General features: G+C 50.6%; 1 protein-coding gene across 1 annotated transcript in view; it reads left to right on the top strand.

Annotated features, from left to right (window-relative positions):
• LOC309978696 (pseudouridine-5'-phosphatase-like) overlaps window positions 1–16,143 on the top strand; it is a 68,294-nt gene that overhangs the window by 18,873 nt on the left and 33,278 nt on the right. Inside the window, exon 2 of the mRNA XM_082865230.1 lies at window positions 14,291–14,509. Within this exon, the coding sequence (XP_082721356.1) occupies window positions 14,291–14,509 (219 nt within the window). The remainder of the gene's footprint in view (window positions 1–14,290; window positions 14,510–16,143) is intronic.

Here is a 16,143-nt window from a genome sequence, read left to right as displayed (position 1 = left end):
TTGGTCCTATGTATCTCCTTTCCCATCCTCCTTTGTGCTGTTATTGCTGTAAAGATTGCATCTTCATATGTTATGTGCCCATCAACAGAGATTTATAATTATTGCTTTATGCAGTTATCTTTTAAATCAGATAGGAAAAAACGATTCACAAGCAAAAAACACATTTATCTTGTCTTTTATGTCCCCCAAGGGCAGAATCACCCCTGATTGTAAACCATCACTTCAAGGAATTAAAGAAAAAAAAGAGTTATAGCATCCCTATCCTTCATCTCATTTTAAAGTAACTTAGCATAATTTTAGCATAATTTAGTAAGATTGCCAGGGAAATTCTTGAATCGGTCATTGGGTAGTGAATCAAGAAACACTCGTGTGTAAAACGTACTGCATTTTTAAGTGTTTCCAAATCTTGCTTGATGATACTTTGCAAAACAAAAAGTAAAAATTTATTATAGTTCCTGGGATGCATGCCACCTTCAAGTTAGAACTTTTCTAGGTTTGGTAAGTTGTATTCAAATATGGAAAATAAAGTTGATTGAGAAGGGAAATAGATACAAAATCATAACCTGACTCTAGTAATAGTTTCAGTTTGACCTTAGGAGAAGTCTTTTTGGAGAAAGTCATTGAGCATTGCCTATACCCGGATTCACTATTGCAATTTTGCGTGGGCTCCACAGCAAGGGCGGTTACGTACTCTGAATACACTGTCTTACATCGTACCTTCTGAATATACTTTAGTGTGTAAGTTGGTGGTCAGAATCCAAACCTGAGCCCGCCATGGGGGGGCCCAGTCTTTCCCAGGCATCCCAAGTGTAAGGGAGGCACAGCCCTGGAGCCCTACACCCTCACGCTCAGCCATGCTCAGGCCGGTGTGGCCCCGCACACAATCTGTAGCAGGATGACGCATGCTGATGGAGCCGTGATTCAGAAACAGGGCCTGATAAATGTGCTGTCCCATGCAGTGCTTGCTGACTCTTTACAGGAAACAGGAAGGCAGTCTTTAGTCAGCTTCTGCATTAGTCAGCTTCTGAGATTCTGCTTGGAAACATCCACGTAGGAAACGTGAGAAAGGAAGGAAGGATACAGGAGAGGAGAGGGAGAGGTCATCACCATCTGTGCTGAGAAAAAACTAACTGGAAAAGCCGTTTCTGCACATGTGGTCACATATATAGCGTAGAGTGATTCACTCAGTGTCTATATGGGTTCTTTCCTCATTTTAGGTATATCAGCTTTCTGCACCAGTGAATGTAAAAACAGTATCTTGTTTGATTGTTTTAATTTTTATTGGGGTATAGTTGATTTACAGTGTTCTTAGTTTCTGCTGTACAGTAAAGTGAATCAGTTATACATACACATATATCCACCCTTTTTTAGATTCTTCTCCCATGTAGGTCATTACAGAGTACTGAGTAGAGTTCCCTGTGCGGTACAGTAGGTCCTTGTTGGTTATCTATTTTTTAAGTAGTGTGTATGTGTTAATCCGAAGCTCCTAATTTGTCCCTCCCCCCCTTCCCCCCTGGTAACCATAAGTTTGTAAAAACAGTATCTTAATCCCAGTATCTGCAGGATTTAAGACTCAGTCTTCTTTGGAGAGCTCAGCTGGAAGACCCTGTGGCTCTCCTGAATTTGTGAATCCACACCAGGGCCTCTTTATCCTCCCTGCCATCGCACAGCTGCAGGAGGGGCCCCCGCACCGCGTGGCACATAGAGCGCCCTCAGAGGGAGCAGGCCCGTCGTTCTGTCAGCCACATGGGCCTCCCCCAGCCCTAGCCCCTTCCACGTGCCTCTGCCCCGCCCCCAGCCGCCTCCCTGCGGGCTGTTCCCTCCGAGGAGCCTCGCTGTCCTGTCCATGCACCGGGTGGGCATCCCCCTGGGGGCCAGGACCCCTGCTCTACTCTGAAATTGCCCCTTCGAGCCCACTGCCCCGTAATGAGAAGTAGCAGAGGAGCGTGGCCTGCAGGCCTGACTCCTGGAACTCCCTGGAGAAAGTTGTGCCATCCCATGCTGCTGCTCCCCGCGCCCTGCGTCCAGGGACAGAGGGGACTGGGGACATGAAAGGCACGGCATGTCCTCCCGAAGACAAGGCCCAGCCGGGGGCCCCTTCTCCTGTTGCTATTGCTTCCGTTATGGACCGTCCCCTCTCCCCGGATGTCCTCACATGCACCCTCTGCAGACAGACCCTCCCGGAAAAGCCCCGCCTTACCTGCCCTTCTCCATCTCCCGCTGCATCTCATGGGAACACCCTTGACGGAGCGCATAACTCCGCTCTGGACAGTTTACATCTGATGGCACCTTTCATCCCCCCCGCACAGCCTTGGGTGACAGGGAAACTGAGTTTCCAGTGCTCTTGTCCCTTTGACAAGGGGACACCTTCAGGAAGCAGCAAGGCCAGCATGCGAATCCTGGTTGTCCCCACTCACGGCACCTCCTCCGTGGGCAGAGAGCTTCCCGAGGCTTCCAGGGTCCCCAGGACGCCGTGCTTGGCAAGACAGCGTCTCACTCCGGGGCGGACACAGTCCCCTCCACTCTGCCCTCAGCCCAGTCTCCACTCCTGTAACTGAGGCAAGCTCTCCCGCAGCCTCCAGATTCCAGGGCGAATTTTCAGTAGCCTGATGGGGGACCCCCACTGTCACGAGCCTGAGGGTAGCCCGCTTTCCCGTGGTCAAGCGACGGGCACGTGGAACTCACACGCCCACCTCCTGGATTTCCCTGCACAAAAAGACGTGTTGTGTGTGGTGTTCCGACTCAGCCTTGGTCTTGCGTTTCTCAAGCGGCTCTGCCTTCTACGAGTGAAAACAGCATCTTCCTTTTGCTTCTTCAGTTACAGATGCTGTTCGATTTTGCCGGACGCTGTTGCCTGTGTTTACTCTACCAGGTGGAAGAGCCCAGCGTTGCACTCATAGAAAATTTTGGTGTAAGGTGATAGATTCTCTGCAGGAAAGGAACAGGCTGGTGTCCTGAGCCACAGGTCCCTGTAGGAATCAGTGACCTCGTGGAATCCTCTGTGCCCACGTTTGGTCGATTCTGCTCCAAGTCTTAAGAGAAACCTTGGAGAGATCTTACCTTTGACAAGCCCTCAGCTGACAGCTTGCTCAGGGCAGGACTGGTAACCATTTCACTGAATCCCCTCACCTGAATAAGGTGTCTTCACGGTCAGCCAGTGCCCCACAGAAGTGGTGCTGCCATAAGCTTCTAGATTCGTATTTTGCAACAGGAAGGCGGGAAACAGGGACACGTCCAAAACCCGGAGCTTAGGTTTGCAAAGTGAGGGTGTACAGGGTTATGGGGATGAAAATTTGTGAGCCAGGTGTTGGCAGACACGAGCTCCTCCTAGGAGACACGGGTTTGTGTCGCGACTGAGAGCATGAGTCAGCACATGTGAAGAGGGTAGGCTGACTCCTTCTCTACCTCCTGTTTGGTCATGGACCATGTACCCCAAGCATCAGTCTGTCCATCTAGAAATTGGGGATGGCGTAATCCTGTACATATCAGGAGGGTTGCCATGGATCTCAGGGACACACAGATCCCATGGGAGGTGCCCAGTGATTGATTGTTGGCTATTACTAATTACTTTAGTAGCCGTAGTGATGATAGGAGATACTGTGTGTCATCTCATTGCCAAGAATGCTAACGAAACTTCGGTCCGTGCTTCTCTCCCTCGAGCAGGCATCAGGCTGTTGTGGAGAGCTTGTGCAAACACACATTGCTGGCGCCCCAGGCTCTGTGGTTCTGGAGCGGTTCTGAGAATGCATTTCCCACCAGCTCCCACGTGAGGCCCGTGCCGCTGGTCAGGGTCCCACACCTGGCAGAACCGCGGCTGAAGTCAGAGTGCCCGGCACCCGTGAGTTGTAGGAGCGTGTGCCAGGCCAAGTTAAAGTTCGGAGCTCCTGGGATTTTCGTACGCAGACCGTGGTTTCAGCCCTGGATGGGCCCTAGATGAGCTCGCTGACCTGGAAGAAGTCATGGAAACTCAGTATGCCTTGTTTAAAAGCTTAAAAATAGGAGTTAAAAAAAAAAGTTTGAAAAGAATCTCTTATTTTTAAGCTGTCCTGATAGCATTTCTGTATCAGTAACATACTGTTAAATATCACAAAATAATCGGTCAGCTGTAAAGTGGCTTCCGTGGATGAGTTCGGGAGATTTTTAACTTGAAAAGCCCTTAATCATCACTACCAAATCTACACTTACTTCCCTGAACTTCTCCCCATTTTAGAAGGTATGTCTCCTAGTCTTGCAGTTTGTCAGGGCTCAGTAAACATCCTCTGTGCTTCTTGCCCCCCTGCCTCCGACTTTGCCCGCCCTACTCTTCTGTTTCTTGGGGCCCGTTCTGTATCCCCACCACTGCCTCTGGCTCCAGGGCCGGCCGTCGCCAATGCCTCGCCTTTCCTGTCACTTTCAGTGTCTCTGAGGGTGGGAGGAAGACCAGGGCCACAGGATGGGTGATCGAAAAGCAGAGACAGTGAACAAGGGAAAGCCTAGATGCAGGGGATACATCACCAGTTTCAGTGGTGGAATGGAAAAAGAAAACAACTTTGGGGAACGAAGCGTAGCTGGGCATTTCTGTTACCTCGCCGCAGTCTAAGTAAAATATTGCAGAGAAGCTTGAGTTGTTGTTCTTTACCTTCTTTATCTATGTTGTGCCTTTGCCGAAATACAAACAAGAACAAAAAACGAGGAGAGGAATTGTTTTTCCTGTGTTTTCCACGTGAAGTGCTTCAGTGTGATTATGGGGGTGGGTAGGTGGAAGGCTGTTTGTCCACACCCCTTGACTAACTGGGGACACCTGGAGTTGACCTGGCAGGTGTGCAGGGGCATCTGGGATTTGCCTGGAAGACTCATCATTGTTCGTACTTGGCATCCGGGGCGCTGGAACTGGTAGCTACTGCAGAGATCACGTTTTTCTTGACTGCTCGTCGTGTGGGACAGTGCCCGCCTGTCCTTCTCCAGTCCTTCCGTGTGTGAGGGAGTCCTGCCATCACTCTGCCTCAGTCTGCTCCAGCTGCCCTAACAAAAGTACACAGACTGGGTGGCTTACACAGCACACGTGTTTTTCTCACAGTTCTGGAGCTGGGGAAGTCCAAGACCAAGGTCAGGCGGATTTGGTGTCTGCGGAGAGTCCGATCTCTGTTCACAGTGCCTTCTGTGTCCTCACGTAACAGAAGGAGTTGGGGGGCTCTCTCTCTGGGTCTCTTTTAGGAGGGTCCTAATCCTATTCAGGAGGGCTCCTCCCTCATGACCTCACCACCTTCCAAAGGCCTCACCTCCTAGCAGCGTCCATCACATGGGGAGTTAGCATTTAACATAGGAATTCAGGGGACACGCACGCTGTGTGTGAGCAGCTACCTCCCTTGCCTGTCGGTGCCCCTCGGCAGGCAGCATGATGAGCCTCTCGTCGGCCCTCTTAGGATGGTCTTCCCGGCCTGCATCCCTTGGGTAGAGTCAGGCCCTGACCTCCGACTGTGATGTCTGGCCTTTTCATTTACTTCAGTAGTAAGGAGTGAGGTAGGAGTCTTTCCAGTTCTATTTTTTAGAGGCCATTGTTCGCATCCATCAAGATGGTGTCTCCTCAGGGAAAGCTCATTTTATACCTTAAATCCTGAGAAAGTCTTGCTCTCTTCCTAGGCCAAAGATAGGGGACAACGCTGCTAAGTCTTCCCTCCTTGGGCACAGACGTCACGCTTTCTAAAAGACAGCCTTCCTTTTGGTTGACTGAGAGCCGTCTCACGCACCTTGTCCTTTGTCCCCACGTCCTCGTACTGATAGGCTGACCCCAGGAGTGTCTCTGTGTTCAGGAACAGTCTGGCCGCCTGGAATTCCAGGTACGTCTTCATTTTCTTGTGCTGCAAACACTGGTTCTCCTTGTTCGGAGCAGACCTTGAGAAGTCTAGTCAGGACACTTTGATCACATTGGACTTCAGGGGTAGTTTACTCTGCACAGATGGATCAGTTTTAGCATGTGATTCCCGCGATACCATGTGCACACTCAAGGTAAGGAATGTAAGGATACAGCTCCCACGAGTATCTTTGTGGCCCTCCGCGATCCCTCTCTGTTCATGCCCCTGCCACGGTAACTGTCAGTCTCCTGAAACTACTGATGAGTTTGCACTTCCTGGGATTTTATATGGAATCATACAGAATGTACTCCTTTTTTAATCTGGCTTCTTGCATTGAGCATCATGTTTTTGAACTCATTCATGGGATTGCATGTTATTTTTTTTTTCCTTTTTATTGCTGGTGGTTGTATGATAGTTGTATACTTCGTAAGAAACTGCCAGACTGTTATCCAAAGTGGTTTTTATGTTGGGCTGTGTATTACTTTTATTGCTGCTGTAAAAAATTATCACAAACCCTGTGGCTTAAAACAACACAAAGTGATGTATCTTTTAGCTCTGGAGGCCAGAAATCCACAAGCAGTCTTGGCCGGGGGAGAATCTAGGTGTTGGCAGGGCTGCATTCCTTCTGGAGGCTCTCGAGGAGCGTTTTCTTGTCTTTCCAGCTTCTGCAGGTCACCCACCTTCCTATTCTTGTGACCCTGCATTGCCTGACCTCTGCTTCTGCCCTCAACATCTCCTCTGACTCTGACCCTCCTGCCTGCCTCTTGGAAGGATCCTTGTGATCCTGGAGAGTCATCTCCCCACCTCAGGACTCTTGCTTAAACACACCTGCGAGGTCCATTTTGCCATGACGCCTACTCAGAGGTTCTGGAGATCAGGGCATGTGCATCTTTGCGGGGCTGCTATTCTTTCTACTGCAGGTTGTTTGTGTCACCACTAAGCTGTAAAGTGTGGCTCCTTATAGATTCTGCATGTAAGTTGTGTGTGTGTGTGTGTGTGTGTGTGTGTGTGTTTTCTCTCACTTTGTGGCCTGCCTTTTCTTCCTGGGGTCCTTTAATTTTGATGAAAGCCCCTTTATCCATGTGTTCTTCTAGGCTTCTTACTGTGTGTTCTGTGTATGAAGCCTTCGTAGATCCCATGGGTCCAAAGATGGTCTCCTGTATTTTCTTCCAGAAGTTTCATAGCTTTGGTTTTACATTTAGGTTTCTGAGTCTAAGGGTTAGTGTTCATTTTTTTTTCCTCCAGTACAGATATGTTTCCATAGAGATAACATATGATCCAGCAACATTTTTTGAACCAGTTCATTTTTAAAATGATTTCCTTAAACTTTATTATGGATTACCAGAAAAAAAAAATTCTTGACTAATACCCATACCTATTAAAGGGAATAGTTGACACCACCAGTGAATCATGCTGAATACTAATCAAGATTTTTACTTTACAAGTGATCACCCAGTTAAATTATTATCACCGATCTTCATTTTAAGGAGTTATTATTTCTTCTTTACAGTTGAAAACTGATAGCTTCCAGCTACAGGAAACAGTACATCAGACCCTTAAATACTTTTCCTCTAAGCCTGCTAGAGCAAGCAGGCTGCTAATTTGAAGCACATATTACCGGGACTGGCAATTTCATGCTTGTTAATTACTGGTTTCCGTCTTGTACATTCCTAAACAGGAGGCCGTGTTCCCTCTTACATGCAAGCTCATTTGTAAAGGTTAAACCGCACAGACTAGGAAAGCCTGTCCTGTGTGTATAAACAACACGCAGTGTTGGTGGCCCCTGGAGAGCGCACCCGAGTGTCCTCAGCGCCTGGAGACTTGCAGTGTTTGCTGGAGGCGGCATCTGTGTTCTCCTCGTCCTGTTTTCTTTCTCCTCCCCAGAATGCCAGGCCTCTGCGTTCGGTGTCTAACGTAGCCTCTGCCTGGCATCCGTTTTCAGGTCTGAGAGGACATTCCTGGACGTCCAGGTCCTTGCGGTTAGCAGAGGGCCACATATCAGTAGTTCTGAGCTGAGAGAAATACTCTGATTTACATACTGCCTTTTCTCTACCACTCTTTCTGCAAAGTTTCCCTTTCCCTTTGCAGGTATTTGGCTGTTCCTTTTTTTTTTTTTCCCCAAGCAAACTTTAATAAGCTTTTCAGTCTCAATCACTGAGTTCTGTATTTAACTTGGCAAGGATGCTTCTGTCTCACTTAACCACGTTTTTTCAGTGCCTCTCACAGAGAATGTGCCCGATGCACCTGTGTGAAGAGGAATGCTTCACCCAGGGGAGAGGTGAACGGAGCTAGGGAGGGAGTGGGGTCCTGCCTCCGGCCTGGAACATGCTGAGGGTGGGTTTGTGGAGGGTCAGGTGGCCAGGAGGAGACGTAGGGCCATCCGTGCAGGGCCCGTGGGTCCAGCGTGTGGCCCAGGGTCTTTGACCGGTTCAGTGCCTGTCTCCCTTAATGGGACTGGAATGTTTGGGGCATCTCGCACAGTCTCCATAGCTGCTCTGCTCACCCGGTGGCTTTCCACAGTGGCGTCCTGTCCTGGAGACGGAGCCGTCTGCCCCCTGCGGGTGGGACCCTTGTCCTTCTCGGGCCGGTGCAGCCTGCTGGGTGGCTGTCTTGACTCGGAGGACAGTGGCCTCTGGACCTTGGACTCCCAAGAGTGAGAAAGCAAGCAGCTGGCAGACGCCTTACGCTCGAGGGACGGGACGTGCCAGCCGTGCACCGACCCACAGCCTCCTGAGCGTCCGGACCACGGACCCTGCAGCGATCAGTGCTCTGTGCCTGCAGCTTCCCACGTGGGATGGGCCAGGGAAAGCCAGATAGATACGCCCCCAAACCAGCCATGCCGCATGCCCCGCTTATGGTAGCCACCTCCTGGGTCCCCGCCCTGCAGCCTCCACCAGGCGGTCCCTGCAGCCGGCCCCCTTCCCGGGAGGGCTGTCCACTACCCTGCCGGCCCCCTTCCCGGGAGGGCTGTCCACTACCCTGCCGGCCTTTCTGCCGCTGCTCAGCCAAGCGCTGGCCGAGTCCTCCCGCGGAGAGCTAGGCGTAGGCGCCTCCGCTAGCGCTTACCACCGGCGGGTCCTTCTTGGCTCCTGGAAGGGCCTTTTGTCCTGTAGGGCCTCCTGCCTCAGGCTGTGCCCCTGCCAGCCCCTCTCAGAAGCTGGTACGTCCACACCTTCTTCTGCCTTCCTCCAGATCCACCGGTGCCCTTCCGCCACACCTGGGGTGACCGGCACTTTTAGCAGGTTCCTTCTTCTGCCTTGGCCTTGCTCGTCACGGCGGCCGGTGAGGCAGGTAGACGCCCTGGCCAGCTGGCCCGGCAGGGGTACGGCAGAGGCAACTCGGAGCCAAGCGTGGCGCCGATAGAGGCTCTGGGCTTCGTGCCGTGTGCTGGGAGCATGGAGAACAGCAGCAGACAGCTGTTGCAGAAACACTTTTCGCCATGAGTGTGCTAGAAATTATTAAGCAAGCTGGGGAGCCCTGAGAAGTCAAGAAGAGCCCTGGGCAGCCCCTGACAGCAGAGCCCGCCGGGTCGGATGGCTCGTCTCCTGTCTTCCTGAGAAGCACGAGCCACGTCTGCAGGCTCTCGTCATCTAGAGCCTAGGCCGTAGGATGGCTGTGCCGCTTGACCGAAGAGTCCATTTTTGGGAACGGACGCTTATTTTCCAGTGAGGTCCTTCATCACTGGAGGAAATCAAGGATCCCCTGCTAGAAAGCGCAGAGAGCAAGTGTGTCGGTCTCAGTAGTTGTTCTCAAACCGAGGGCCCCGGCAACAGCTGTTGCTTCCTGTTCTGTGGTCCCAGGGCTAGACATCCTTCTTCTTCTCGATTTCCACTTGGGAGAGAGATGAACCAGTTCACTAATCCTTTCAGTATAGTATGTTCCATCAAGTTGTCTGTAGTTTACTGCAAGCTACATGTTTCTTCAAAAGAAAAAAAAAGTTTAAGTATGCATGGGATGCAATACAGAGGAAAGTGTAAATAGATTATTTTTTCTTTAATTTCTGCTAATAGATCTATGCGTGTAATCATTAAAATCAAGCTTTTCTTGGTTAAACTTGATCTGGCTTTAAAATCGCTGACTGCAGAGCACAGGGCTTTGGTAAAAACAGGTCAGGTCAGTGATTCTCCCCTGTGTTAGGCACGCACACCCTGGTTTCCTGCTGGTGGGAGGGGGGGTTGATAAAACACACAGCAGATCTGGGGTCACAGCGCTGGGCCTCACCCAGTTTCTCCTCAGTAGGTCTGGGCTGAGGCCCAAGCATTTGCATTCCTGACGCTCCTGGTCCAGGGACCACACTTTGAGGACCAGTGGATTAGGGAAACGAGTGGTAGGTGAACAAAAGAAGTGCATGTTTTCAAGGAGTGTATTCAGTGATTGATGACCTACTGTGTACTACCACGGTGGCTTAGAAGAGTGGCACCACCACTTTGATCAGAATGTCCCGTGCGCTGCCTTTTTATTGTTAAAGCCGTTTCACATGTAAACTATGTAGCTTTCACCACACTGAAGAAGACTGCTCCATTTCTGGGTGAGAGGAAGCATGGAGCCGGCTACATCAGTCTGCTTCCCCTTCTACAACTCCCTGTTTGCCAGACTGTGACAATTTGATTTTAGCCCGAGATGGGCCCTTCTGCCTTTCCACGTGGAAAGGTATCTTGTATCGTTAAGGAACTATCTGTAGCACAAAACAGTGTCTTTAGGTCACCTTCACCCTCCTTTTTTTTTTTTAGTAATTGGAAAGTAAGACTATTCTCAAGATATATTAAGTTCTGAGAAGCATTATCTCACTTTGTTCAAGGTGTACAGGATATGGAAGGTGTAAGTTGACTGGAGAGCGGTAATCAATCCACAGTCCGTTTCCAAAACCAGAGGAGCCAGTTGTATTTCGATTTTTAAATTATTATTTTAAAGTGGAATGCATTGATTCCATGATATGTACGCTCTGTGGCGGGGCGGCGGCGGTGGCCTGGGGCAGCATCCGTAATCCAAAGCCTGTTGGTGTTTGTACAGGGAAGCGCAAGAAGGTTCACGCTAAGTGTCCCAAATATTAAACATTAAAACTGACTCTGTTTTTTCTGCTAAATGAGAGCTTTTCCGTTTCCGGAAGTTTATGGTTCATGGGGCTGGGGACACGGCGTCAGTGTGCCTGTCCTAGGCCGGGCGGTCAGTTAACAAGTATTTGTGAAGCTAGGGAATGTGTAACACTGTGGGAGGGAATCCCAAATGGTTACCACTTCCTTTTAAAGTAAAGCACCCGGAATGAGGCCCTGTGACTTGTTAGATGCAGCAGCCCTTGCCATTTTGGGAGCTGTGGTGTGCAGGCAGGGAAAGCAGAGCTTGTCGTCTCCTCTGAGCTCACAGATGCTCCCTGACCGCCTTCCACGGAGCCGCTGCAGGGCACGTGTGCCCCAGACGGCCCTAGAGGCGGGGAGGCAGGGCCGGGCGCCGTGCTCACAGCTGCGCGCCGATTACCCGCTCAGCTGACGCAGGTGCCTAGCAGGTGTGTGCCCGTGGGAAGACCCCTCAGGGTGCAGACGGGTAAGCTAAGGCCCAGTAGAGTGCCGAGCACATGTCCTGAGTTCCCAGCGGCTGGCCAGCTGCGGGGCAGGGCCTCCAACCCAGGCCAGCCTGGCTTCCGAGCGCGGGGCCGGCTCCCAGCCCAGAGTCCTCCGGCACGCCTGGGCCTGCAGGCGGCCACTGCTCCCCACGGTGCCCCCGGCAGAAGCCGCAGGTCACCGAGGTGAAGCAGCTCCTCCTGGGACGTCCAGCCAGAGCGTGGCCAGGCTGGGGATTCGCTGCTCCTCTCGGATCAGGACGCCCTTGCTTTGTGTCCGTGTGGTACAGAAGTGGAGATGGGGTGGGCAGAGAAACCAAGCCAGCTCTTACCCTACATGCTTCTTACTCTCGGGTTGATTGAGGGGTTTTGCTATTAAATAATGCAGATCATGCCTTTAGAACTGGATTAGGTGCAGCTTCGTGCAAGAGAGAAGTGGGGAAATACGCTCACCCCTTCCGTCTTCATAAGCTGAAACACAAACAGATACCGTCCTCAGAGTCTGGGATGGACTCAGCCAGCATTTAAATACGTTCTCGATGATAAAAGCTGTTGCTAAGCATAGTACAACGACAGAAGCTCAGCCTCAGACGAAACAGAGAGGCCTTCCAGGTGTGGTGATGCCTTTTATAGTAACAGTTCAGTGACCCTAAACGTCAGTGCCTTCTGTTTTCCCACCTAGGGACCCAGCCCGCAGCTCGGATGAAAATACCAACCTCTGGGCTGAGTCTGTCCGCTCACCTCCCTCACTGCCCCCCGCCCGATCCGATGCCCTCGTGTCACTGCCTGCCTGATCCCTTCATCTGTACCTGCTGGGACTGCTGCCTGGATCCTATCCCCCCCACCGCCCAGGGCTGAGGTTCTCGTGTACCTGCAGTATGTTCCTAACACACCTGAGTAAGGGAGCAGCTTGTGTGCACGTAGCCTGTGGAAAACCACGTGAGTTTCCTGTGAAAAATAACCCAGAAGCACGGCGCAGAGCACAGCTACTTTATGCGGCTTCATTTTAGTTTAGCTTCTGGAGAACCTTTTCCTTTCAAAACGCTGTCCCTTTCATTGATCGTACGCTGTCGTCAGCTGGCGTCCTCATTGCCGGGTCTGAGGAGCTTGGCGATGCATTCAGATCCTCGCTTATTCCACCGAGGGTTTGGGGGGATTTTATCTAAATTGTGAAGAAAAGTGGCTGTCGGCACAGTCTCCTACAGATTTATAATCCCACCGTTCTGTGCCTTTTAAATTAAAAGCTTCAGCTTTAAATAAACGCTGCTTGAAGCATTTTTAAAGAATACAGCTGTTTTCTGTCTTCAGAATTAGTCTTTTTTCATGCTCCTTTCTCCTTCCCCATCCACTTGCTTCAGCACGAGTCCCTCATGTTAAGTCCCCACCCGGCCTCTGCTGCTTTTCCTGGCACTCCCTAGCCTTCGCAAACCCATCAGTGGTTTCTCACTCGCTGGGTGCCGGCGATGTCTTTTTGTCAGTCTTTCTCTCTCTCTCAACCGCTAGAAGAAAAGTGCTCACGTGTAGAAGGTAAAATGTACAGCCTCCCTGCCAGTGCATCCATCCCGCACCCCCCACCCCCCGACCCCGAGAGCCCTCCCTCTGTGTCCGCTCACAGGCGAGAAGGATGTAAAAGAGCGTGTGTGACAGGCAGCCCTCCTCAGCGTCCAGCGGAGGGTGCATCAGCCCTTCCCTCTTTGCTGGGACTTCTTCAGGGAGATTAAGTGCAGCGTGGTTCTAGAAAAACTAGAACCACTCAGGTTATTATGCAGACGCTGGCTGCTTCTACCAAGGATCCCGGGAAGACTTTTCCTCAAGTCCCACCTTCTTTTGTACCAAAAAAAGAAAAGGAAACAAAAGCTGGAATGTATTACCCAGCCCAGGGGTCATGCCCAAGCATGGTCTGGCGAGTATGTCTGAGGGTGGATATCTGAGATCTTTTTGTTGTGTGTCTTATACCGTCCCCCCAGAATCCAGCCCGTGGTAGAACGGTGAGGACCCAAAGAGTTAAAGCGCTGAGCCTACTTGATACGCAGCTGTAGATGATTTTGCCTTGGAAAGCAGAGGAGAAAGAAAAGCTCTTTCTGTTGCTGGTCATCGTCAAGGCTGAAGCATGCCACCGTGGGGCTGAGGGTCCAGGGCTTGTCCGGGGAAGCAGCCTACAGGGAGGCCCTAGCACGACACATTTAGCGGGTGGGGAGGGGAAGGGCAGGTCAGCTGCCGGGAGAAGCAGCCACGGGGTGGGTGGCGGCCTCCTGGGAATGATCCCTTCACCACAGAGCGACAGCATCCAGGTACGTTGCAGGAAACGCCGCCGCTGTTGCAAGAAGGCTTGGTGGACGAAGCCCCCCACCCCCCATGCCTGATGACACAAGTGCCGTGAGGGATCTGGTCCCGTGAGAGGAAACAGGAGTTGTGTGTTCCTACTCAGAGCCGCGCACAAGTTTCTGTCCTCGCGTAGGCACTTCACTGCTCCGCCCGTGGCCAGGCGCTCCTGCCGGGTGGGAGTAGTTCCTCGGGGCACATCCCTAACAGCAGAGGGCTCACACACAGACCCTTGCGTGCTGCCGTCACGGTGCACGCTTGGGAGGACCAGCTCACGGCGTCAAGCGCGTGCTCAGGCCCAGATGCGTGCGTGCGCGTAGACAAGGCAGTTTCACCGTACTAGAGACTTCCTTTCAGGGCCAGCCTGTAACGTTCCCGAGCAGCAGAGAGCAGGCTGCCCAGGGCATCGTCTGGTCCCCATGGCCTGAGAACGTCTCCCTCACGTCCATAGGTCTCCCCGAGAGAGCTTTCTACCCTGAACTTGACCTGCACTGTGAACACACGTGCTTCTCTGATGTAGACTTGGCATTACCACCGCGTGCACCCTAAAAGCCTCTGTGTCTTCGTCTCACTGTGTCTGCAGATACTGAACGGCTGTACTCAGTGGTGTTTGAGGCAGTCTGCGGTCGCTATGGGAAGAAATACAGCTGGGATGTGAAGTCCCTTGTTATGGGTAAGACGGCGTTGGAGGCGGCCCAGATCATCGTAGACACCCTGCAGCTCCCGATGTCCAAGGAGGAGCTGGTGGAAGCCAGCCAGGCGAAGCTGAAGGAGGTGTTCCCCACCGCCGCGCTCATGCCAGGTGCCGCCCTCTGCCATCCTGTCTCTCGCCTTAGTAGTGACTCTCACAGACTCATGCGGGGCATGCTGGGGTTGTCCTTTGGTCTTGATAACTTCTTGGAAAATTCTCTTCCTTGTGAGGCTCAGAGGGGCTCGAGAGAGAGTTTGGTGGATGCTGTTGTGTGCTGCGATCCAATCTTGTCTTTTTAAAGGCTTCTTAAAAGAATATGCGTTCCTTTCACTGACTCCTGAGGTCCAAAAACATTTGCATTGTGTTTGCATGGGTATTATGTAAAGATTACATTCCTGACAGAAGGCTTTTTCTTTTCACAATCAGATAACACCGACTAAGGTTTCAGCAGCTATGCAAACTTTAACATGTTGATGAGAAGCAAGCACCTAAATCTCCCCAAAGAAGTTTAATTTTTTTTTTTTAAGTTAAAGGCATAATTCTGTTCTGACATGTCTGTTTGTATGGCCTTTATCGCTCTCTTTACTTGTTTTCCTTTGAAAGGGAAGATGATTTTTCTCCCTTGGAGCATGTTAACTGAAGGTTGATCACAACGGAATTGCCTGCTGGTTCTTACTACAAGTGAGAAGGTCAAGAATGTTCTAGATTACAGGGACAAAAAATGCTTAAAAATGAAGTATTATTTTAAGATTTTTCTAGGAGAAAAGGTGAAAACTCAGTCTTTAGAATTCCTGGTGCTAAGGGAGAAAAAGTTTACAGTTATAGCAGTAATTTTGGATTCAAAATTGTATTCATATGAGTCGTCATCATTTTTGAAACATGTGTTGTTATCTGTATTTGTACACATATCCAGAGGGGCAGATTGAGTATTCCCGGGAACCAGAGAATTTTCTGTCAAAGGGCCCTGCTAATACCGCTGCCTGTGTCACACAGAAACCATGTGTACTGTTCTTGGATTACACACACACACACTCCTCACGCACGGGTACAAGCACCGCGATTCACACTCCCTTCATCAGCTGCCTCTGGGCTGTTTGCACACCCAGTAATCCTGACAAACTTTAGTGATGGAAACACATCCGTATGTCACAAGAAACAGCTTAAAATTTACCATCTTATCCATGTTTAGTGTACAGTTCGGTAGTGTTAAGAATGTTGACGTTGTTGTGTAACCATCACCACTCCATCTCTCAAACTTTTTACATTGCAAAGCTGAAACTCTGTCCCCATTAAACCCTAACTCCCATTCCTCCCGCTCTCTGGCCCCCGGCTCCCACCCTTCTTCTTTCTGTCTCTGTGAATTTGAACTGCTCTAGGTGCCTCATGCAGTATTTGTCCTTTTGTGACTAGCTTTTTAAATTTAGCATAATGTCCTCAAGGTTCATCCATGTTGTAGCATGTGATTTTCTCCCTTTGAAGACTGAATCATATTCCACTGTACGGACCACATTTTGTTTATCTCTTCATCTGTCTATAGACAACTCTGTTGCTTCCACCTCTTGGCTGTTGTGAAAACCACTGCTGTGAGCATGTATATACAAATATTTCTTCAAGACCTTGCTTTCATTTCTTTTGGGTATGGTCGCAGAAGTGCGATTATTGGATTATAAGGTAATTCTGTTTTTAGTCTTTTGAAGCTCTACCATAACTGTCTTCTATACTGGCTGTACCATTTTATTCTTCCT

The sequence above is a fragment of the Leucopleurus acutus genome (assembly GCF_964270905.1).
Source record: "Leucopleurus acutus genome assembly, chromosome: X".
NCBI classification, from domain to species: domain Eukaryota; kingdom Metazoa; phylum Chordata; class Mammalia; order Artiodactyla; family Delphinidae; genus Leucopleurus; species Leucopleurus acutus.
This window is presented reverse-complemented; position numbering and strand designations above follow the sequence as displayed.